Here is a 24893-nt window from a genome sequence, read left to right as displayed (position 1 = left end):
TCTATCTCTCTCTTTCACACAAGTTTCTAGCCTGCAGCAAAAGGATGTCTGCGAAGTTCTAGGTAGCCAAAAGTTTACTAACCATGGCAGGAACCWATGGGAGCTTTGTCGCTGATATTCCCTGGCCACTGCAGACTAATTAATTAGTTTTTAGTATGATCTATTAAGTTAATTAAGTAATGATTTTATCTAAAGATAGAAAACACTCTTTGTATGGAGTTTTATYAATCATGCGACATATTCTGGAAGCCTTTGTATTCCACTGCCTTGCAAAGCTTTTTACAGCCCTAATGTTGGTTTGCAGTACAGGGATGCTAAGGGTGTAATACACAAGTAACATAGAGCATCAAAGAGGACAAGCAAGAATAATGAATAAAATGCAAATTACTTCACTGAGAGCATATGATGATTCAGGCAGAAGTAATATAATTTRAAAATTAAATAAAATTTAAATCCCAAATACTATTTTTCTTGGCTGCAATGTTGTGGACTTTACTCCTGTAGTATGTGAGCTATATGTCATGAAGACAAAAAATGCTTCTATAATACACAGCCATATTTACATATTTGGAACATCGTAGCAACCCTTGAAAAAGAAGAAAGAAGATAACTTCCCTGAGAGCTAAGAAAAACTACTGTCTTTATACTACTCCTATATTTCTCACTTTATATTTTATTTTAAATTCGGTTGAAATAATTTTTAAAATTCTTTCTTGCCTCTGGGAAAGTGGTATCTAGAATTAAATGCCCCATTGCTTCAAGAGGTCACATTTCCCCACTCTCCTGAGTAGCCCCTCTCTCTTTTTCCTAAAGAGCTTATGTASTAGCTCTGCTTATTCCTGGTGCTCTGCATTTACTCCGTTTGGGTAATCCATAAGCAATGAATCCACAGAGAACACAGAAGGAGATGTCAACCAAGCTCTACAGTTTTTGTGGTAAATACACCAAATGTTATTTGTGTGAAAGAATGCCTCCTCCATCATGAATTAGTGCAGACCTCTGTGCTAAAATCAGGGGAAAAAACTGCCTTTCATGGTCCTTTCCTCTTTCAGACTAATATACTAAAGCTGTTTCTGTAGGCACTGTGAAAAAATAGCTCCCATATTCTTGAAAGTCTTACATAGAAYTGACCCAAAAATATACTTTAGTCACATTAAAAATGTTAATAGCATATTTCAGTCAACAAGAGACAATGGTGGTGAGTAGTGATGAATTTGTTTAATAAAATAAGCCTGTATCTATTGCATAGAAGGAGCACAAAATATGGATAGAGCTGCTGGTGCTGCATGCACTGCAGAGATGTGGCTTTTAGCAGTCTATTGTAAGAACTCATAAATCTTAAATTATCTATATGGATGGAGCTGGTTTTCATACTTTATCTTTTCTTTAAGTGTGAGCTGAGGATACTCCTCTGTAATGGTAAAATCTATCAGCTCACACTCATCACCATGAGGGCAGTCATCCTGACAGTATGCATTAGTGTCAGGAAAATCTGACTCCTCCTGGTGTGAGAAGCACTGTGTCACAGGTGAAATACCTTCAGGTCCTTCGCTCAGGGTACTCCCACCTCTTAAACTCTAGCATTCAAAAGTGAATTATGCAATTTTAAGGTAATAATGAAGACCAAAAGGAAACTGAGAAGGTGCTCTGGTGAGTGATGGTTTCTACTAACCTGTATTACAGATGAGCAGAAATGAAAAAGATAACTATTGTAATWTTATTAATTCCAATAGACACAGAGCCTTCCAGAGATAGTGGAATTTTATAATGCAGTTTGAGTACTCCTTCCACCATAACTTTTATTGCAACTTAACAAAACCTGTCTGCAGCCTTAACCCTCCAGAACAGCTCTCTCTATTTTTGCCCTGTCCTAYGGCTTCTTCAGAACTTGTGGGAGTTCTGATTTTCAGGAACACAAGACTTTCTTTTTATTGTCAGTGAAGAAGCATGGGCTTTCCTTTTGCTGCCTTCCCCTCTACTAGAATAAGACAAGTGATTGTCCTGGGGAAAAAGATCTCAGAATTAATACCTTATTGAGCATTGTGGGGTAGTAACTTCTGACTATCTTGTCACAAGAGAAGATGCCAGATGGAATTKTTTTACACAGTTCTGATAATGAGATTATCTTAGAAAAAAAGAGGGGAAAAGGAAAACATTTATCTTCTAATATAGCTGCTCAGTGTACATGGACAAGCTAGGCAGTTCACATTGGAATTGGGAAAGTGTATTTCTTCAGGAATACATGAAGAAGTTACACTAGAGCTATCAAAACAAGGCCACACCCTGAAGATCCATAGTTCATGTAACAGATGGTCCATTCCCAGGATATCCCACCTTTCTAACAGTTATTCTCTTTTCAGCCCAAAGACCCTCCACATTTCTTTCTGGTTTTTTTTGGGGTTTTTTTTTGTTTTTTTTTTTTTTTAATATTGTTTGTTCCATTAATCCTGGTCTTTACTGCTGAATCCTGTTCCCTCCCTTCTTCCCCTGATGTCCCCTGACAGCATCTCAGATGTCTCTGTGTAAAATAAGGCAAAATTTTGAAAAATGGCCAAACGTGGGTTGCCTATGGGCAKGATCTTCCCCCATTTATCTTTGTCCCTCCTACTTTACTACCACATTCCCCAGTACAACTCTGAACATCAATCTTCATGGTCTATCACAACTGTGCTCAGGAGTGCAGCACTGCTACAGGGCTGTCCAGGCTGAGCTCACAGATCTCAGCTGTGACCATCAATTTGTCCATCCCATACTAGCTGCAAAATCCCTATGAAACGCCAAACCAGTGCATTGCTTTAGTAATTAGGAATTACCATTGACATTAGAGTCTTAATTTCAAACCCCACTGTCCTCTGTTGGTATTTTTTTAATTTTATGCCTGTACTGTATAAAATCCACCTTTACATGGAATATTATTCTAGTTCCTATTGGCATCTCCACTTTAATCTTGTTACAGTATCACTAAAGTTTTACATAAATCCCATGAAGACAGAAACAGAGATCAGGAAATATAAAGCCAAGTACTACTTGGTTTTAATTAAAGGRACACGTATTCATAAATTTCATTTATAAAAGTACATTCCATTGTATTAYTCCTTATTTGTATGTGCTTCTTTTGGAACAGAGAATATCATCAAGTAGCTGAAAACTTCAATCTCTAACAAATCATAACAAACTAATGACCCAAACCCCTATTCTGGGTGCAGTCCAAGGAAGTAGGCTGTACACTGCAGAGATAGTCAGCATCCACTGTGCGTGGATGACGTTAAGACTTYGCTGCAAGAGTATTACATGGCCATTCCTCACTGCACTCAGCCTGTTGCCATCTCTGCAGAAGGACAAGAACAATTTTTACCAGTAGTATCGCTGAGATTGACCACATGGAACAGTACTCAAAGCTCTTTTTCATGTGGAGGATAGAAACCATCAAGAAAACACCACTGCCTTGCTCAATGGCAGTGTCTCTGTTATACTGGATTCTGGGCGTTTGTCAAATAGTCCCATGTACTACACGGTTTGTGGGTGAAATATATTAATAACTGCTGGTAATTTAAATGGGCCAGAGTTAGTTACAATTCCACATATGTGTTGACAATTATACACAGAATTTAATTTCAATATGTTTTAAGAAGTTAGAGATAGGCATTCAATTACATAAAAGAGACAAGCTTCTTTCACGAAAGAATGATGCCTTTTGTCAGTTGAATAGTGCAAACATACAGTTGAATAGTGCAAACATACATTTGTTAACATGTTTTAGTAATGAAGTATATAACAGTAAAAATAACCTGTTTCTCAAGATGCAAAATCTGCACAGAAAATGCTAATTAAAGAGAAGTGAACCCTAAGAGACAGAATGCCAGAGCAGGAATTACTGTTGGATTTAACTACTGACAGCAAATGAGTAAGAAGATTGAAGGTGTCACTACTAAACTCACCTGATATCCTTCCACAGATTTATCAGAAACATGGTGCCAGGAAACAGACATTTCAGAAGACGACAAAACTTTTACACTCACATCTGTAGGTACTTCAGTTGGAGCTGGAAGATGAAACATATGTTCAGSATTCAATCTGATCCTGGGGTATTGTTATACTTGTTTACAAACACTATTCTCACTTTAGTATTTTATATTATTTTTAGTACTTTATATATTTTTCCTTATATCAGTGAGCAAAGTGTTAGTCTTTCTTTAATCTGTTTTTCCTTGAGTAAACTTCAAGTCCAGTGATGAACTGTGTGGAAAATGACTACAAGAACAAAGCAATGATCCTGTCATACTTGGCTCAAACTATGTATTTTTATGCTTCAACAGATTTCATGCTAAAATTTGTGTGAACTGAAAACAGCCTTTGGTCAACAGAATGAAGCATCTGGTGATCTTTTACCAAATGGGAGAGCAGCTCACATATTATACACATCCAATTCTTTAAGTAAGTTACAAACAAATATTCGTACATGTCACTTAGTCCTAATGATACAAAATTTTTGTGTGAGCAGATATTAGATACATGGCTGTCCAGTGGCACATACAAATGTGAACACAGGTGTGGAATGATCTAAAGGACCATTCTATAAGGTGTACATTACACAGTTGGTTTTGTTTGTTTCTTAGTTCTGATCAGCAGCCCATGCAGAGTACGACCATTATAATGTGATATGCTTTTATTCAGGGCTTAGAGTACTAAGGTCTAATTTAATTTCACTGTTGTTTGAATTTTAAATGAGGTAAGGAATTAAGAAAGGCATAAACTTAGCAATGTCTGTAAAAGATAAAGTTTTCCAARCTAAGACCAGCTCTCTGTCGTGAATCTTTTGAAACAAGTTGCAACAGACAGGCATGGCAGCCTTAGCTGAGGAAGGCTTTCATTTACTTAATCTTCCAACTGGGCATCCAGTCAACTATGCATCAAAACAGCCACTGTTAAGAAAAAAATCAGTAACATCTCTCATGAAAAGTATCCAAGGTAACAAAATAATCTTATATGCAAAATTACCTTTTGTAATTGTCTTTCAATGGCTGTTAATAATGCAAATGTCTAATTAAAATATTATACATTATTGCAAAATTGTTTTCACAATGACAGGAATTTAGATAAGCAAGAGGCCTGTGCACTCATTACTAGCAACCATTAGTCACTACTAGCAATAGCAGATATGACTAGCAGTTGTCAGACATGGAACTTGGCTTCTTACACGTGGGAACACAAAAATTCCCCAGTCCCTAAAGTAAATAAYGATGCCCACAGTTGTAACTACAGAAACATAGGTCTATTACAGAATACACAACTTAGTGGAAAAGCTGACACTATATTTATGTATATATGGATATTTATACATATCTGTTTGGAATATTGCATGACCATATTGTTTTAAGTTTTCCCTAATATCTTTGAGAAGTTGTGTTGTCTAACAGTAATAAGATCCCTTGCTGACTCAAAGGTACAAAAACCCAGGTGGAATAGTTGTGATCATCTAATCATTCCCAAAACAGTCAAGACTGTTTTCTGCTGTCTCAATTACAGAACTTTCCAAAATACTTCATACTGAAATGTTCCAACTGCCAGGGCTTTTGCTGACACAATGCTCTAACAATATTTCATCTGCTTATGCTTGTGTATGAGCTGCAAATAATTTACATCCCTATTTGTCATTGATGTTCTATAAATATTTTGCAGCCTCTCCTGAGCCAGAAAGATGACATCAGTTGCTTTCCTTCAAGCCTTCTAATTCAGTGATTCTACCAGTAAAAGAAGAAATCACAAGATCGGCACAATATTCTCTTCACTGAGAATACAGTGGTCGTCACACAATTATCTTCTAAGCAAAACTAGACAGAGTTCAGGCTGGCAGCCAGCAAGCATGCCACAAGGAGGTGATTTTGTTCAAGTCCTGATGCCAGGAGACAACTCTGTAGAATGCTGTTTGGAATAACTTCTATTATATCTACTGGAAAAATTCCATCCAACCTGCCCTGAAGTTCCTGGACTGGATATGGGCAGCAGTCAGGGTCACAGCCCCACACTATCTGTGAGCACTACTGGTGAGGCTTCTACTCTTGTGCTTGAAATCAAAGAAGTTGGTTCACTCTCTTCTGCAGTCTGCATCTGGCATCATTTAACCACAAATGTTTTTATCAGGTGTCAGGACTTTGCTAAAGTCCRTGTTAGAACACCAGCAGCCACTCAATGACCTCTTTATCTGGAAGCTGCACTACTGCACATTTGCTTTTCCTCTGTCTTTTTGAGCCACTAGGCTCTACCATGTCCCTGAACTTGGAGAGCTACACAAACACGCTTGCCACCCCTGACATGGAATGGATAATCTAACATAAACACATGGGACCTTATCAGTCAGCTGTCCATAAAGTCTCTGAGCAAGGATATATGCTTTTATTTGGCAGATATTGCTTTCATTACACCATAGTAATTTACTAACATATTTATACAATTGCAAAAAAACCCCTTTTCTATTGCTGTAGCAGCTGTTGAAGATGAYTTCCTAAAGTACATTTTCCTAAGAAAAAACATTAGTAATAACTTCGTCAGCTAGCTTGGTGTTACTAGTTTGAATCTTGAATTACTCTGAGAAACCAAAGGACTATTTTATCTTTCCTCTGTGTGTGGCCAATTTGCGTGTGAAGTTCCCATTAGTGCTAATGGGAATCATGAACATAAATCTTCCACAAAGTACACGGAGAGCAGAACAGGATCGGAAGTGTGAGAATGTGGCCCTCTTATCATATCCCTCCTCTTGGCTCTTTGGTCTACAGCTGTTGACTTTGTGAAGGAGATTTTTCTCTACAGAAAGAAAAATACGAGCAATCCTTTGGGTTTCTGGCAGAAATTAATAAACCGCATTTTTTTGAGAACAGGCTTGAGTGACGATGCAATTGAACATGTATATATTTCTTCTGATTTAAGGTAAACTTTCTGTCTTCTGCTAAGTTTGGAAATGTCATTTAAACTTCAATCCTAAAGATCAAAGCATGTGAAATAATTACAGTAAGAATTAAGAAAAATATTTTAATGGAATGTGAAGAGGTTTCTRTTAAATTACTCACTTGATAGCTCTAATGCAATCCAGAATACAGAATGTAACAGGGATAATTTATATGAGACGCTAAACATGTTGGAAATGTAACTAGACACAAATGAGCTGTTATTCCTTCACAGTTTTTGGTTAAATTCTGATACTGATCTACAAACATACTTGGCTTTAGTGTAGCCTATTAAGAAGAAAAAATTAAGCATATGTCAAATACATGTATTAAGATCACAGAGACATTGCTGGATAAAGATGTAAATGTTTTACATAACCACTATGAAGATGACAATTTCTTTTTCTATATTCTTAAATCTTCTAGCAAGCTGTGTGAAGATTCTTGCATGCTGCTGCATATTGCTCATTGACAGCAAATACAACCAAGCGCTCTGCATCATACAGCAAGCAGAAAGTGGAGGTTGGCTATTCAGAACAAGCGTTCTGTGCACACCCTCCYCGCTGAAGATGTATCCTGCTATACAAATCAGTGTCAAGGACCAGGTTCTACTGATGTTGGTAGTGCTGATCTAGACCTTCAGTGTAGATCTTATTTGGAAAATTTACTCACCATCTTGCGCTGAATAAATGACAGCAGTGAGACTGAATGGTCCATCCCCTTTGTTGTTAAAAGCTTTCACTTTTACTTGATACTGAGTGGAAGGTGGCATTGATTCATCCTTGTGGACATATCTGCCAATTTCAGGATTAGTAACTGTAACTCTTCTCCATTCTTTCTCACCAAATGGCTTGAAGGCCACTATGTAACCAAAGTTATTGCCGTAATGGTATTCTCTTGACAAAGGCTGAAGAGRCAAAAAATAAAACATTAATTTTTGTAGCCAGCTAAACAAATAAGTCCAGAGTGAAATACAAATATAATACAGAAAGCATTGACATATACTTTGTAAAACCATAGAACGAAACCTCCATTTCATCATGGTTTCCTTCAACAGCTTGCTCTCACACCCTTAAGAAACAGCCCCTCTTAGATCTGCAGTACTAGCGTATTTCCTGGGAAACATTTTAAGATCTTCTTCCTCATCTGAACTCAGGGCAACACACATCRTGTTACCTCCCACAGAAAGAAACCAAGAATAATTGTGTACTAAAAGAGCCATAGCTAGCAAAAAAGACTTAAGGAATGAGGCGTAGCAGATACGTAAACAGATATGATATTCCATTATATGGGTCCATGTACTTATGTGGAGATAGATACTCTTGCAAAAGAGAAAGAGCATAGAGAAAATCTGTGAGGCTGGTCCAGATTGTATTAATTTACCTAAAGTTTGCCACCTAGGCATCTGTCACAGCTGATGAGGAAAGGTGGACACATTCAAAGAAAACTCATCCTACCACTTTTCACCAATTCAGTTGCTGATTTAGACTACCTAGCTTCTAATTGGTAAATCTTTCAGTGAAATGACACCCGCTTTCAGTACAAGCATTAAAGGTACCTATTCAAAATATTTCATAAAACCATAGTTATTTGCCTATACCTAGGAATACTGCAAAATATGAAATTAAGGAAGACAATCTGCTATAATGAATTTCTCTTCTTTTACCAAAGCTCTGCATTCAGTGATCCCTCCTCAGTCCATGGAGCTTTTACCMCAACTATTACACACTGCACACAACCAGCAAAAATCACATCATTCATCTGTGCTTTAGGTGGTTGACCAGAAGCATCTTTTGAAAATAAGCTTCCTGCATCACCTTTTTCCCTAATGGAAACCTTGCAGAGATGAAACAGCTTATCTTGAGGCAAAGGTCTTGGAGCAGTGACATAAGAGTAATTGCTCTCGTCAGGTGTTTGCCCACTACTGCAGCACTTCAGCCAACATGTGTGGAGGTATTCTGAACAAGGATTTATGAAATGTCAATGCAGCTCATCTTSTGAATGTACCACTGTAACTAGCTGCTTAAAATAAATCAGAATTCTATCTCATATGCCAAAGTAAGCAGCCTGGATGAGGCCCTAATCACTGAATGATTTTCTGCCAGAGCAAACTTTAGAAAGCCAGGACTGTCGTTTAAAAATTATATTCTGAAGGGTCTTATATAAAGTATTAAAAGCAGCTTTCCCTCCAACAGTTGCACATAATAAGCAGCCGTAAGTAGCTGAATAGTTTGTAGTATCCATYAGAAACTTTGAAAAAGAAAATGGAAGAGGGAAAAACAGGGAAAAATGAGGAAGAACAGGCATGCCACTCCTAGCTCTCCTTCTCAACTCTTCTTTCAAAACAAGACTGAGAAGAGCTTTGATTGCATCTCTGGCTGTCTCATTCAACCTGGGCTTATGAATCATAGCAAAAGCTGAAAAGGGGTTGGCAGCAACATGTGAACCTGCCATACTTTTTGTTCTTCTCTTCTTAATTAAGGATTATTTAGTGTAGCATATGCAAATGTCAGCACATTTCGGGGAATCAATATATATTTTCATCTTAGCCTCACAGAGAGATATATTGTTGTCTGTCAGACAGACTCTGTGAATCTAAAGCCTCTATTCAAAAACCGTTGGTAGACATAGCATTGAAGATTCTTGGGAAATAAATACTTGAAGCCATGCCTAATTTGTCCGACTAAACGAGTTACTCGGAACAGAAGTGAAAAGCATAACATGAGGTGAGAGAAATAACAAGAATACAAATCTGCTTGAGTGTACAGGAAATACTAAAGTGGTCATGTACTTCAGATCTTGCATTAGTCACTATTCTCTTGGTTCTAATTTCCTTTGTTTAGTTTGGTCACATCCAAGTTTCCACTGTATTGGAAATACCATGAGAACCAGTCTTCACATGCAATGCAACAAGTAACTCTGTAGTTTCTTATAGTTTTTCTAAGACAAAGCTTGTGAAGAAATAATAAAATACCAAGGTCTTCTGCAACTTCTGCAAGTGTTCTTTTCCTCTTCAAAAATAAGAGACCAAAATTAAGCCAACTAGGACACATCTACTTCCTAACCTATTATTAGGGGAACTAAGATATAACCTTTTCAAGACATTTAAACACAACTTTGGACCTTCTTTTTTCAGAAGATTATAAATCTTTTCTTGACTACTAAAATACTTAGGAAGACTGAATAAATATTTTGTAGTGAAMWAAAAACCAAAAAAAAAAAAAAACCCAAAGCCCCAAAACAAAACCCATCCAAGAAAGCCCAAATCTGATAGCTCAAAGATATGGCTGGCTATGTCTATGACATACTTGACAATTTTCACAGAGATATGATCAATCCTCAGTACAAAAATAARTGAATATGCATATGGATTAAAATATGTATGTTCATAAGGAGAAACTCTATACAACAATAATAAAGTTGCAATTGGAATTATGACATCTCTACATTACTTCCCACAAGAAGGAGCACTCTTCCTAGATGTCATTAAGCTGCTACATATGGAACAACTATTCCCCAAAAGACAAAAATGTCATAATATGCCCTATGTATTTCATAGCCTTATGATAGTGAACAGAGAGAGAGGTCAATAGCAAAACAAACTAGGTAATTTTTTCAAGCATAACATAACCACCTTTCTTTGCCAGAAGTAATGCTGCTGTAGCTCTGGTTTTGCTGGATACTGATAGGCTCTGACATGAATCCAACAACTGGTTGTTTTTTTAATTTATTCTCTCTAGCTTCCCCAAATACCCTGCAGAAATTTCAATTCTCTCTACCATGCTACTTTTGCCTGTGCAACTTCTTTTATAAATCCTTATGCTCTCTTGTGCTGGATTTTGCTTTCCTCCTACCTTGGTGTCTCGTTTCCCTCCCTGCTTTACCCATATCCACAGCATAGACAAATTTTCAAAAATATTGCTTCAACAGCAGAATAAGGACAGATTTATATATAATCTATACATAACACACTTATAAAAACTTCCATGGACTGAATATCTATGCTATATGAGAGAGATTAAATTTTCAAAGTATTTTGGTTACTGAAATTTTTAAAATTTTTATTCCACTATTTTTGAGATTAACATTACCTTTGTGCTTTTTCCTTTTTTTATTTAGTTGAACACACAATTGTTGAAGGAAAATCAGTAGCTTGGAGGAAAAGAACATTTTCAGAATGCAGATATCAATGAATGGCTAACTCATGGTATGAGGCAACATYTGTTTTGTCAGTCATGCTGGTATAAAATAAAGCTTATAAAATTTCAATATACAAGAATTTCCTTAATATTCCACTTAATATTTATGACAGGCTAGTTTACAGAATGGTGACATATTTCCCCGTWTTAAAATAAGTCCTGTAAATTTGTGCACAGCATATCAAAGTCGTAATTAAGATGTTACACGCTGTAGCAAGCAAATCTGCTACTGAAGAAAACAACAGTATTTATCTTCWGTTGCAGGATTTTTTAATTCGGTTACATCAATGCATTATTATAGTCAGTATGTGTTTCAATCAACATGTTTTAGAATGTTTTAGATGGTATTTTAGAAATGCCCAGCACATAAACCACTAAGGTACTCTCTTGCTCATTCATTTTCATGTATTTTTTTATTAGAAAAGTCTGAAAACCTATATATTATGTACAAATCCCATTCTCAGAAGACCCAGTGACAAACCCTCYACGGGTTTCTGGAGGAGCAAGATCAGACACAAGACAGTATAGGTTTCATGCCATCGTGCATGTGCAATACGCACCATCCAAGTTATTGTCAGCTCTCGATTGCTTCCACCCCCTCCTCCAACATCAGACGGAGCCACATTAGGAGCTAGTGAAACAGAAGAGACAAGAAAAATTACTGCAAAGTATGCAGCAGACAGCTGCAAGGCCAATGAGCACACGTGGCACACAAATTAAAATAATGATAGTGTGCAATCTGCCAAGAGTAATGTATAGCTACTGCTTCAGGAAACATGCCAGCTGTAACCATAGCTAGCAATCATTCTTCTTTCTCCCCTTATTATCTACAAATATTTAATTTAATATGCAGGAATGGAAAATTTTTTGTAAGTCTTAAGAGAAGCACGCTGTACTATTGTGCTTTCTCAGATGTTKGTATGCCAAGGGCTCAAGCACCCTGGACTTGCACGTGCAATTACCTTAACACACTCAGCTCCACCTACTTCTATGGATTTACTTGCCATCTGTAAGGTTAAATCCATGGGTCTATCTTTAAAGCACCAGCAGCCTAATCGTATTCTAGACTAGAGGCACATGTATTCTTGATTGTCATGTTTAGGATGGGTAGATGTACATAAGCAAAACTGGCGTAGCACTTTACTAATTGCATTTTACACTGATATTCTGTGTAATGAAAAATGATCTGTTGATTTATCATTGGTGCACAGCTATGTGGTAAAGCAGGATAGTTTCAAGGTCTCCATTAGAAATCATTCTTATATTGCCATTTCTCTAAGACTCTTTGCACTGAGTGATGATTCTATTGCAATCCTCCATGGTGTTTGTGTATTTATTTCCTGTCACTCAATAATGAGGACACGCAAAATACCACTGAAAATGTAGGACATGATGGCCTACCTACAGTGCATTAATTATGCTTCAGGTGTGCAGATATTAGCTGTATGCCCCACCTACATTAATGTGGAAAAAATTCTAAAAGGTTTGGGCATTTTCTCCACTAGCCAGTCAGTCATAGTGCTCTTTCATTATGTAAGTAAGATGTTTGCTGAGGCCTTCTCTGAGGGTCAGCTGAGGAGAAACATAAATCAGAGCAGAACTAATGTTTTCAGACAGGATAAAAATATGTTAAAAAAAAATTAAAATTGAAATCAGCATTCAGTGCATGGTTTGCATTATTAATTTTGGGCCTTTCCGAAAACAAATTAGTAGAGATCAAGACTAAACAGACATATGACAATTTAAAGAAAGCTGGAGTTTGTTACTTGACTTGTAGTCACATTATCTATTATAAGTATAGAGCTTTAGAGATAAGTTAGAAGCAGAGGGTTGCTTAAGTAGTCAAAGAAGACAGACAGGCTTCTTCTTCTTCAAAAAACAGAAAAAGCCTGATTGTTTGATGTCTAACAAGTCGTTCTTTTGAAGAGAAACTTCCACGTTCTCTCAACCATKAAACTCGTGTTTCTCTCTCCATTAAGACCAGGTAACTAATTTAGACAACTTTACTTAGACAATTACTCTAATGCACCCAGAAGCTAAAATACTTAAAACCAGACCTTGATCCATTGAATTTCAAGAAATCACTGTGAAATGTTATTGATGAAGAAAGCAGTTTCATTAAAAGTAAAAAACATTGCACACAGTCTCAGCACAGATATTAGTTACCAAAAGCAAGATTTCTAAAATGAAAAAGACACTGAGAACTTTTAAGTGTGACAGACATTATTTGTCACACACATAGTACAACAAAGACAAAGAAGTGTTTGTTGCTGCTTAACACAGAACAAATGTTAACGGTAACTACACTATGTGGACATGGCTTGCTGTTTGTTATTTACGTTTTCCAGAATTACATGAAAATGCACATGCAGTTGTGCATGCTGCTTCTGTAGTACCCTTGACACTGACAGTGCAACCCAAATCCTACTGTTGTTTATAACAAGTTCCAGCTCCTGGCAGAAAACACACTCGGGACCAAAGTGAATCTGTAAATTAAATTATTTAAATCTTATTTTGTCAAGGCAAGGACTGCTGACTGATGCCTAGGAATGTGACATCAACGTTTTCCATGGTTTGCCAAAAACTGTCTCACAGTCTGCCAGAGCACGGTGCTGTGCCTGGGGAATCAGACAACAGACTAAATAGACCACTTCTTGCAAAAGAGGCACATTCTGCTACAAAACAGGAGAATATGCCATTTTTTGAGGAGGCTACAAGAAATGCCATGCCACATGTGGCACACTGTAAACTGCAAGCCACTATCCCTATTCCACCTGTTACCATTATTTCTCTCCTTATCTGTGTCTTTTCATTTTACTTTTTAAAAATGTCCATTGTGCACCAAGCATTCAAAGAAGCATACACAGATTTCTCCTGTAGATTCTTAGGCCTTCAAATGCAGCTCTTGAGTCATAGAACATATGATGCTAGTAGTCAGTTTTCTAGACAGTGATTATCTTTTATTTTCGTATTTAAGTTCTGTGGCTTTTCTTTCCCTATCCAGAATAATTTAACCAATTTCTTTTCTTTCTCCTAAGCAACAAAATTTTAATGGGCTAAATTTGTCAACAATGAATGTTTTGAAATTTACAAAGCAAATACATTTTATTTTGAACACACTRATCAAATCTAGACCTAGCAGGAGTAATTGCAAGAGTTAATTTTTACACTTTGGTTTTTCATTTTTAGTTTCAAATGTCGACATATGGGAAACAATTGCAAAGAAATCTAGATTGCAAGTGGGTCCTACTATGCTGTACACAGGCTTTGTTGATACAGTCTTGGTGCAGTGATACATTAACATGGAGAACACTGCTGTTAYCTCCTCTGTAACTCAAACCAGAAGGTATTATCTAGAATAGTAACATCTAATTCCTCATTTTGGAGAATTCGTTTTAAGAAGAATGAGCCTGAGCCTAAAGAATATCCTTAAATATGCTCTGAGTTATTAACATTGAGCAGCCAGGATGATAAGAGAGTATGTTGTGTTGGATAATGTCACATATRTGAGATGGAATAAGACCACCAGACAAAACTTTCAATCACAGAAAACTGGCATTATCCAGTATAACACAYATCCTGGCATGTATTCTTTAGAATACAGACCAAATGGCAAATGGACATTTTCCTTGTTAAATACATGCATTTTTTTTCCCTAAGTCCTGAACCACAGTCCCAAACAAGTGCATGCACTCATACACACACAGCTTGAATGACAGATACAGTGGGGGATGTCTGAAAGATACAGTATGATTGTGTTTCAGCAATGGAGACAAATCTGTCATATCATGATATTTCTGTCTGCTTTGATATTATCACATCTTGATGGTTTGGTACTAGCTTACTACAATCAGTAGTGGGTGGCTGAAAATATATTCTCTGCACTTGGATCTTGCAAACTGCCTTTTTAAAAAAGAAAACCTAGAATTACCAAATTGGTGAATAAAAATATAAAAATTAGGAAACACATTAATAAAAACGTGACATTTTCTGTTTACTTACGAGCGCCTTCAGTTCTAATCCTCTGTGATGGCATACTAGGTTCTCCTGTCCCCAAAGTGTTTGTTGCTATTATCCGAAATTCATATTCCATCCATGGTATTAAATCAATCACTGTAGCAGATTCCATATTTCCTTCAATATCTGATGGGTCTAAAAAAAGATGAAAGACTTTAGAAAACAGCATTTTCACACTAAGGCCAGCAACAACGTGGTTGATTACAACAAAACTTGCACTATTCTGCAGCCACACATAGACAACTAAAGGAAATTTGCTGTTATACATTAGCAATAACACATTTGACAAGGAGTACTCATGGCAGTGACTGGGAATTTGGAAACTATGACACTACCTTGGATAAACCCTTACAGACTATTAAGTTTTAACTGGGTGTAAACTAGTGCATGTAGTTATGAGATTTCCTTACTAATTGCATAATTTAGCTTAGAATTTCATTTTACCTACAGACAAATGCAAGGAGAAATCTGGAATGCAGAAATAGTAAAATAAAAAATTCCTTATACAGATAGACAAGGGATAGACACGTAGAGTTCAATCAGCTGATAAAGAGTGGTTTATAACATGTGGTCCTAATTAGTGAGCATGTTACAACTTGCTATCTGGTTCTGATCAACAAAGGTAAATGTTCTTGTAATTCCTATGGAAAGACTTGCTATTGTCATAAGGATGAGCTTCTTTACTATAAATCAAATGAGTAACTCATGACTGTCTGCAAGTCACAGACAACAGGAGTAGCTGTCTACAGTTATGGAAAGATAGAAGATTTTCATGAATATACGAACAARTGCTTGTCAAATTAGAGTCTTGTGTTCAGAGGAAGATGAGAATTGAGATATTCTACACTAGAAGGGCAGCTGATTTGGAATTAAAGTATAAATTCAATGCCAGCAAAAAATCCAGGCAACAACAGTGTAAGTACTAGATAGTGACACAACTTCTCTCTTCTTAATGTTCATTAATTTTTAATTCCAAAGTGAGGTCCTGAAGGACAAAGAAACACTCTTTTCATTTTTCCATCTACCTGGTCACCACCCTCCTTCATCCYTACTGAAATTATTTTTCTATCTAGTCAGTACAGCTATTGCAAACCTCCATGTCATCCAAGTGATATAAATTTGACATTTCTTCCTTGGGCTTCCCTTYCTGGGCTATATCCAATATCTTAATTTAATTTTACTGTCCCACGGATTCCCAGAATCATTATCAATACTTGGCACAATGAGAATCTGATCCCCTTAACCAGAAAGAGCAACATAAATGTAAACAACTTATTGCATAACCCATTCATGCAAGTTTCCATACTGTGAAGTAGAATACACTTCTTTCACAAGAAACACACTGACTATTATGAAACCTGAGATGAATGATTTGGTTGGGGAAATAATGCTAGTAATAAAAGTAACAACCACATTTCCAAAATGCAATGCCAAAGYATATTTTCTTGTTTCACACATTGAAACTTAGCAGCATAACTGGTAGCCTAAATAATTGATGACAGATCAATTTGGACTCTTCATCATGCTTCATTAATATGAAATTTAATACTCAGTCAAACTGGGAGCAGCCCAGAAATTAAGTAAAAGCTTGTGGTGCCAGTGATGGTCACTGTGATTTTACCTACTCTTTGAGAGAACCATCTATTTATCAAAATTCCTAAGCGTGGTTCAAATGGAAAAGCAGTGATTTTGAAAAGACCAGAATAGTTACTGTCAACTTTTCAGAAATTAACGATTTATCTATTTTGTGTTAGTGTCTTAAAAAAGGAATTCACAATCTAGATTCCTCCCTGTCCCACCCACAATGTGAAACCCACTCAGCATTCTTTAGGGTAAGATTCAAAGTCTGACTGCATGTCTCAAAGACTGTCTCAATAATTCTGTGAAGCAGAGAACTTCAGAGATGCAGAGAAATTCATCCCATCATGCCTATAACACTGCAAGCAGAGAATCTTCCTGGGAAGTGAGAAGGCTGGTTTCAAGAGTCTGCTCTGAATCAGAGTAAAACCAATACTTATGTTAACTCCTACACTTCCAGTTCCACTAACACACAGCACAAAACAAAACAGTATCAGTTGCGACCTGGAATTCTTCACATTTCTTCACATTTCCTTCTTTTTTTTTTTCTTTTTTTTTTTTTTTTAATTGATTAAAAAAAATGAATAGGAATGAAACATAATTTATCCTGAAAAAAGCAGAGGATAGTCTCAATGATCCTCCTTCCCCCATGTATTGTTACTGAAGCAAATAATCAGTTACTTAAACAGCCCTAATTTCTACTTTATTTTTTAAAGTTCAAAGAGGCCAATTCTACAGAAGCAATTAAACAAGATATAGGAGATAAGAAGGGGCTGGGGAACCTTCTGGGTTCATTTTCCAAGCTACTTTGACATAGGAAATATTAGTGCTGGCTGATGGAGGCAATTATATCCAATAGAACTATATACCCTGCACAGTCTGAAAGAAAAATATTATTTAAGGCAGTAGGCCTAGGTTTACTCTAAAAAGTGTAACAGATTTTCAGCTCAATATGTCAGTCTATTTCTCATACACCTGTAGTTTCAAGTGACAACTTAAATAAAAGGCAATCACTGAAACAATTAATATTCTTAGTACTTTGAACTGCTGAGTATGCGATGTCTTAATTCCACAGGAAAACACTTGAACTGTAATTTATTATGGTGGGGTAATGAAAGGTATTGATAGGACAATTCTGTATCGATTGTGACAATGCTATCCTTTATACACAGAGATACCAGTAGCTTAAAAATATTTAAAATTTATGCTATTATATTAAACCTTACAAAAAACTTTTCATTAGATGTCCTATGCTCAGGTAGGTACCTCCTCAACTGCAATTTTGTGGCACAATGATGACATCCAGTGGTTAGAAGGATAATCTTAGCTGTATTTTCTCTAGGGGTGCCAGTTTTAACACAACCAGAACTTAAGTCTGCTCCCAGGAAAAGGCAGAGGATTTTAATCAGACTTCTCCATAACAAATACAGAAACAAAGCCATCCACTTGTCATCTAGATTAAYCTGCAAATACATTTTTATGATTCTAGTAGCTGATGTTGAATGTTTCAGGCAACAAGGAAAGGCAAAAAAAGCCAGGTAGCAACTCTGGCCTGTTCTTTTCTGTATTTCTTGATATTCAGTTCAGGCCCTCCAAGTGCTGGGATCAAACCTGTTGACAAGACACGGACAGGACAGTAAACCTGCAGCAGACATTAGCAGTGTCCCTAGTTTCCTTTTATTGTGATTATTTTCTGATTCGCCAAACTTTCTAACAATCATTCTTTAAARCCTCTTGGTTTTATTACTTTTCGTATTGCTCTTACCTGTTTTGGCATCTTTCCACTCATCAGATAGAAAAGTTTTTGACTGGATAGTGTATTTAGAAATAGGACTATGATTGTCTGTTCCACGACTCCAGGTAAGTGCTACAGAAGTGTCTCTAATTTCCTCTACTCTTATACCTCCAGGAGGGCCTGGAGGACCTGGAAAAAAAGGATAAAAAAGGTAGTTCAATTAACAAAWTAAATATGCTGAAAATGAAAGTCCACAAACTTTTAATAACCTATAGAGTGATTCATGGGACAGCTGCTCTTGCATTTTATAACTACTTAATAAAACTACCATGATTCTTGCCTAATCAATATTGAGATATTCTTAAGTGAAAAGATGATATTCTGCTGCTCTTTTTACAAAACAAAATTGAACTCAGAAAAAACCCACTAAATTTTCCTTCTCAAACTCCACCTAATGTTGACCTTATTGGTAGCCCACCTTTAATTTACACTTTTTGTGCCGTATAGTGCCTGACAGCAAGTTACATGGAAAGCCCTGCAACATATATTGGACAAAAATCATACCCTAAAAGAGATTTCTGTAGATCTCTTCCCATTTTTCTTGGTCTTCATATTACCTCAGTGCAGTAATTCAAAGTTCCTACAAAGTTCTGGCTTTGTTATTATGCTTCTGTTTTATATGACACACACTTATCTGACATATTCATATAGTAACTGTTGTGTAAAAACAGATACAATGCATTAGAACTATTGAGAAGTATTTTCTGCTTCAGCATTCAGAGATAATAATATGCCACCATGGTTCAGATAATTATCCAACAATCTGATTGAACAAGTCCCAGAGAATATTAAAAAAAAACCAACAACACCACAATATATTTCTCTGCTCTATTTAAAAAAAAAAAAAAAAAACAAAACCAACAACAAAAACAAACAAACAAAAAAAAACAAAAAAAACCCCAAGGAAAGAGAATGGCATGAGATTTCTACATCAGATCTAAACACACAGTGTGCCAAATGTATCTTCAGCTCTTGAGCTCTTTATTTTCTCTGTACAGCTCAACAAAAGGACTCAAATGTAATTAACTTATCAAAAGCATATACTACCATATGTTGTCACTTGGTTTCAATTAATATATCCTTCTAACAAGCAAGCAATTTCTTCCCTTGGACTTCCCTTTTAAGGTAAARACTAAATATCTCACTGCATGTGGAAACAGCTTCTTACTCTTCACAGAGGATGCAGAAAGTAGAAGTTGCTTTTAAGAGCTGATTTTTAAGATRAGAGTTGTTGGTCAACTCTCCACTCTGGTAACACATATATTTGCTACCCCAGCTCTAAGGACACAGTAAGTGAGGTCTGACGAGAGACCTGTTCTGCAAGACCATTCACTTCAGAAGCYCTCAGGCTGGTAGGTATGGAAAGGTTCATCAGTCCCAACAGCTTTCCTTCTTTCTTCAGAAGATACATCCTCTTACAGCTTCTCACCTCACCATTAGCTTCTAAAATTGGCATGTTTCAGGAAACACCAGCTGCTCCATCAGGAAAGCTGATACAGAAGCCACAACTAGCCCCAAGGCTGGAAGCTCCTTCAGCAGAGGGAAACATGGTTCCACAGGGTCCAAATACAGTGGGCAGAGCCAGGTGCTGATATGGCAGTCCCAGGTACCAGGGGCAGTGAGCTGGGTGTACCCAGCTGACAAACCACTGCATATATCCCGGCAATCCATCCAGGAGACAGCTAACCACAGCACAGGCCTGAAGCACATCCAGAAGGCTGGGATGGAGACAGAGCTGGAAGCAGGCACATCTGTAACACAGCCCCAGTGAGGGCAACGCAGGGCCAGTAAAGTCTGTCGGTGCACGCAGAGGCTGCAGTCTTCAGTGTACTAACATCACTAGCAATTTAAACAAGATCGCATAGAACAGTCCATATGAACTGTTTTGTAGACAGCCAAAGTATCTTCATGTGCTTGCAGGAGCAGTGGCTCTCCTTTACCACTCCATTGATGAGTTACTCTGGATCACAGCTCTTTGTTTTCATACTCTACCACTGCCTCTTCTGTACCAATGCAGTCAAACGACAATCCCACCTTTGTCAAATTTTGTAAGATATTTACTCTTGGCCCGGTAAGATACYGAGTCTTACACTGACAAAAGGGGCAGTGAGAATTACTCAGCCATAAGCAGAACTGTGTTCATTGTAATAAAAACCAAATTTTGAGAACAAAATGAATGTTAATTTCTTCTACAATATAATCTCTGAGCAATGATTCTAATTAYTGGGTTGGAAGAGGAATAAGAAGCTTGATAAAGCACCTTGTCTCTCTTTTAGTTTGTAAAAGGAATTGCTTACATAATACTAAGGCATATGAACAGATCCTACTCCTTTACTTTGGACATGTATTTTGTAGTTTMATCACTTACCATATTTGCTTTGACATTTTATCCAAACTGATGAYATTTCATGGGCTGTTAACACCCAGCAAAAATTAAATGCAGAAATATTCAACTGCACAACAAAACCTGAGATGACAGAAGTTCAGAAGCACGACACCAGCTATATTTTGGCTGCTACACAGCTCTGTGGTGAAACTYGAACGTGGGGGCAACAGCAATTCAAAGTACAAGTTATATCTGCTTTGAATTGTCAGCAAAACAGAGCATTAACACTTCAGAATGTGTTATGCCCAAAGGCATAAAAGAGAGAGAAACGCCCAAAGGACATTCAATCATGAAATTAAAACTTCACATTGTAACAGATCTAGGATACATACTGAATGAGCAAGAAGAGCATTTTGAGACTGCAGTAACACTTAACAGACATGACTCAGATAAAAACTGAGTGACAAACTTAACCTCAGATGTCTTGGTTTCTGTAATTTGAAAGCTTAAAATCCTTTTAATGCAGGCCTAGTATTATACACAATCATTTCATCCATACAGCTTTATGAAAAATGAGAAGTAACTTAAAAACACATCCAGGGGATTAATTGAAATGATAATTGAAATACATTTTTAATAATGAACACCAAATTAAACTATCTAAAAATTGCTTTAACATAAGTAAAATATCCATAATAAAAAAAAATCTTTATTGTTTTTCAGGAAAGCACATTCTTAGTTAGACCTCTAAATGTCTGCAATGGAATCAGTACCCTGATCAGACCTTTATATCTTCACATGTTCATGTACTTCTCATTTTAATTCRTGCCACGTATTGATGAGAAATAACATATCCTAAACAATCAGAAACACCCAGCTTGTGAAGGTGAAAACCAGCCATATTTCTGTATTATCTTGAGAACCTTACCTCTTACCACAAGGTCTGCTGAAGCTGAGGAGTTGTCCACAATTGTCTGAGCAGTGCACATGTACCTCCCCGCATGCCGCAGTTGAACATTTTTAATCAGCAGCTCACCATTGGATTTAATCTGTCACAAAAACAGCACTTAGTGAAACTGGTAAACATCCTCGTTCAGCTACATGATACCTGCCTGCACATCCCTCCCAACTGATTCACAGTGGTTGCCACTTCCAAAAAGTGCTTACTTTGAGAACAGCTCACCCTGAAACATGCATCTGATTTATAGGACACCTGTTGAAAATGTCCTGTGTTTACTAAGAAGCTGCAGCTCTTTACTGGACATGTAAAAACCACACAYCTAAGTAAATGATTTTAACAAGTCAACATTTCTCTCTTTTAGAAGCCCATATCTGAACACTAAATTGAGTCAAGAATTTGCTTACGAACCACAGTCAGATGATTTTTCTGCACCATTGCTTGTTTTTATAAGCACATTGGCAGGATAACATCATGGACTCCTACTAACAGAGCAGGATGCCGTTTGGCTCCTCCTTTTTATTCCTAAAGCAGTACCCAAGTTTTTATCTCAGAGACAACAATCACAGCCTAAACAAAGGTGCACCAAGACCTGCCCTGAACTCCTCTGCCAACCCTTGCTGCTGAGGCCCCTGGGACGCTGTACATGCTCTTCTCCTGGCTCAGCTCTTACTGCTCCTTGACAAAGATCAGGACCCCAGAGAAGCAATTTACCCTTTAACAAGGTCTGTACACTCATCATCCCAGACCCTAATGCTTCCTTAACATTTTTCACCAGCACCAGACTGCTGGAAAATATACAGGCATGTTTTCAGATGGCTGTGTGGTCCACTGGCTACCTCTGGCTGTAYAGACAGTCAAACAGAATGCAGTGCTTTTGTCCTACGACACTTCAGAGTAACCAGACGTACACACGTAAAACAAGAAGTAGAACAGAGATTACTATATGCACCACAGCTATTCTCAACGAAAAGTACATTTTATGTGAAGACTTTTATATAARTTCTTAAAAGTACACTTGAAATGTTTTGCTTATCCATCCTGCATTTTATTCCAGAAAAAGATTACTAGGATAAATCAATGGGTTATACATGTGCTAGTCTTAAAGGGATTTCACAAAAACCCCAAATGTTCTCTCCAAAATATGTCTGCTCTTTCAAGGGAGTAGAAGTGCAACAAAAAATTAACAGAAGGATTTATACTACATTGTATCAACAGGGCAACATTGAGATTTCCTAAYCCACTTTTTGAAAACTGTTCAAAAACACAACTGAAAAACCAAACTCAAACACTAAGATAACTTGCTGCAATCCATAAACCTTTGCATGCAGCAACAAAAGGAATWTAGATGTAAAATGGTATGTACAAAAATAAACTACAAAATATTTAGGTGTAAGAACTAGTGCTATCATCATCACAGGTTCTGGGAAACAACAMAGACCTTCAAGACAATGTCAAACATTACAGGCTGCATCTCTGCATTTCAAACATTCAGAAGGAAATGCCATCCAGTTTGCATTCCCTGACTGAAAAGGATGGGGGAGAAAAGTAAGGTTAAATCTTTTGCAAATGCTCTGAAACCAGAATGAGAGTTCGGAGTCTATATTTAGAGGAGATTAAAATACCCAGATAACACTACCCTTTTCCTTTCCAGACGCCAGTGAGGATTTTGGTTGCCAGCTTCAATTTCTGCTGGCATAAAAATCCAGCACAAACTGAAATCTGTTAACATCAATTTTTTTTAGGTCCAACATAAGAATTCACATATTTAAGAAATTACTGTGGTAAATAAATAACTGGATAAATGAAGAATCAAGAACACATGAAAGAAAGTGCTTAATTCTGGCTAGCATTACTTCAGGGTCAGCAAGAAACGGAGATTACACTGTACCTTCTCTCTTTTTGAGTGACTGTTTTTTTAAGTGCTGTTAGTAAGGATCAAACAGATCACCTGGACCAGTGAACAATCCAATATTCTTGATATATTCCAGATAATTTCTCTTAGTTATTATTAAACTGTGTCCATATGTATACATATTCACACTTTTTACTCAAGGTTAACATGACACGGCTTTTAGTGTAATTTGTCAAAGTGCATGCAGCACACAGAGATGAGGTGAGTCTGGGACAGTGTCATTTCTGTGCTTGTGCCTCCCCAGTTTATTCATAAAAACTTCATGGGACTGCTGTCACAGACAGCATCCTTTGAAAATCTGCTGTAATTACTGCATAAATGAACACTGTCTGGCTGCCTGACTAACACATGTGAGCCCTACAGTGGGCTGAGCAAAGCTATCAAGAGCTTCTAGGAAGAAAAATGTCAGTGACAGCAACTCTATGGGAACAAAAAAGGCAGCTACCTGCTCCTCCTGCTCTGGCCTCCAAAAAAATGACAGCAAAGAAGCTGGAAAATATCAAACTCTTTGACTTTTAAGTTTCCGGTTGATTGTTGGGTTTTTTTTAGTTTTGGTTTCGGGGTTGTTTTTTTGGCTTTTTTTTAAATTCTGCTCTTGTTGGTTTTGGTTTTAATAAAAAAGACAAACAGCTCCCTATTTATAAATCCTTACTTCATTAACACTAAATGTCATCCTAGAAAAAACCACATCGCCTGTAATTCTCTGATGATTGCTTGTACTTTGATCTGCAAATAAACATAAGCAAATGTTGGGCAAAGCAATAAAGTCCAGAAAAATTGCATAAACAGAATTCTCATAATCATATTACTTCATTAACMAAGTTACAAATTCTTAATGACATAGTGCTCATTAATTTCTATATTAGCACTTTAATTAAGATACTTTATTATATTTATTTATGATGTACCCCTCTATTTGCCCTAACAATAATTTCCCTTATTGGAATTTGGTCTTATAACCTAAATGATGAAAAACAGATGGAAAAATGTAACGTAATTTAAAAATCATCAACTCATAGATATGATGTTGCATCTTGTTGCTTCAAAAGCTCTCCTGGAGCAACGTTTTATGCAGTTGGTTCAAAAGCTCTCCATACCTCAGAAGATGCCCAAGTTCTTGGTGGTACAAGAAGAGCTTACCAAGCACATAAAGAGCACAGGCAT

General features: G+C 36.9%; 1 protein-coding gene across 1 annotated transcript in view; it reads right to left on the bottom strand.

Annotated features, from left to right (window-relative positions):
- CNTN1 (contactin 1) overlaps window positions 1–24893 on the bottom strand; it is a 209772-nt gene that overhangs the window by 18745 nt on the left and 166134 nt on the right. Inside the window, exons 16-21 of the mRNA XM_057366132.1 lie at window positions 21785–21905; window positions 18501–18659; window positions 15143–15292; window positions 11701–11771; window positions 7614–7848; window positions 3939–4042 (exon numbers count right to left, since the gene is read on the bottom strand). Of these exons, the coding sequence (XP_057222115.1) occupies window positions 3939–4042; window positions 7614–7848; window positions 11701–11771; window positions 15143–15292; window positions 18501–18659; window positions 21785–21905 (840 nt within the window). The remainder of the gene's footprint in view (window positions 1–3938; window positions 4043–7613; window positions 7849–11700; window positions 11772–15142; window positions 15293–18500; window positions 18660–21784; window positions 21906–24893) is intronic.

The sequence above is a fragment of the Malurus melanocephalus genome, unplaced genomic scaffold (assembly GCF_030028575.1).
Source record: "Malurus melanocephalus ecotype Western Australia unplaced genomic scaffold, MMel_1.1 scaffold_60, whole genome shotgun sequence".
In the NCBI taxonomy this organism is placed as follows: Eukaryota; Metazoa; Chordata; class Aves; order Passeriformes; family Maluridae; genus Malurus; species Malurus melanocephalus.
This window is presented reverse-complemented; position numbering and strand designations above follow the sequence as displayed.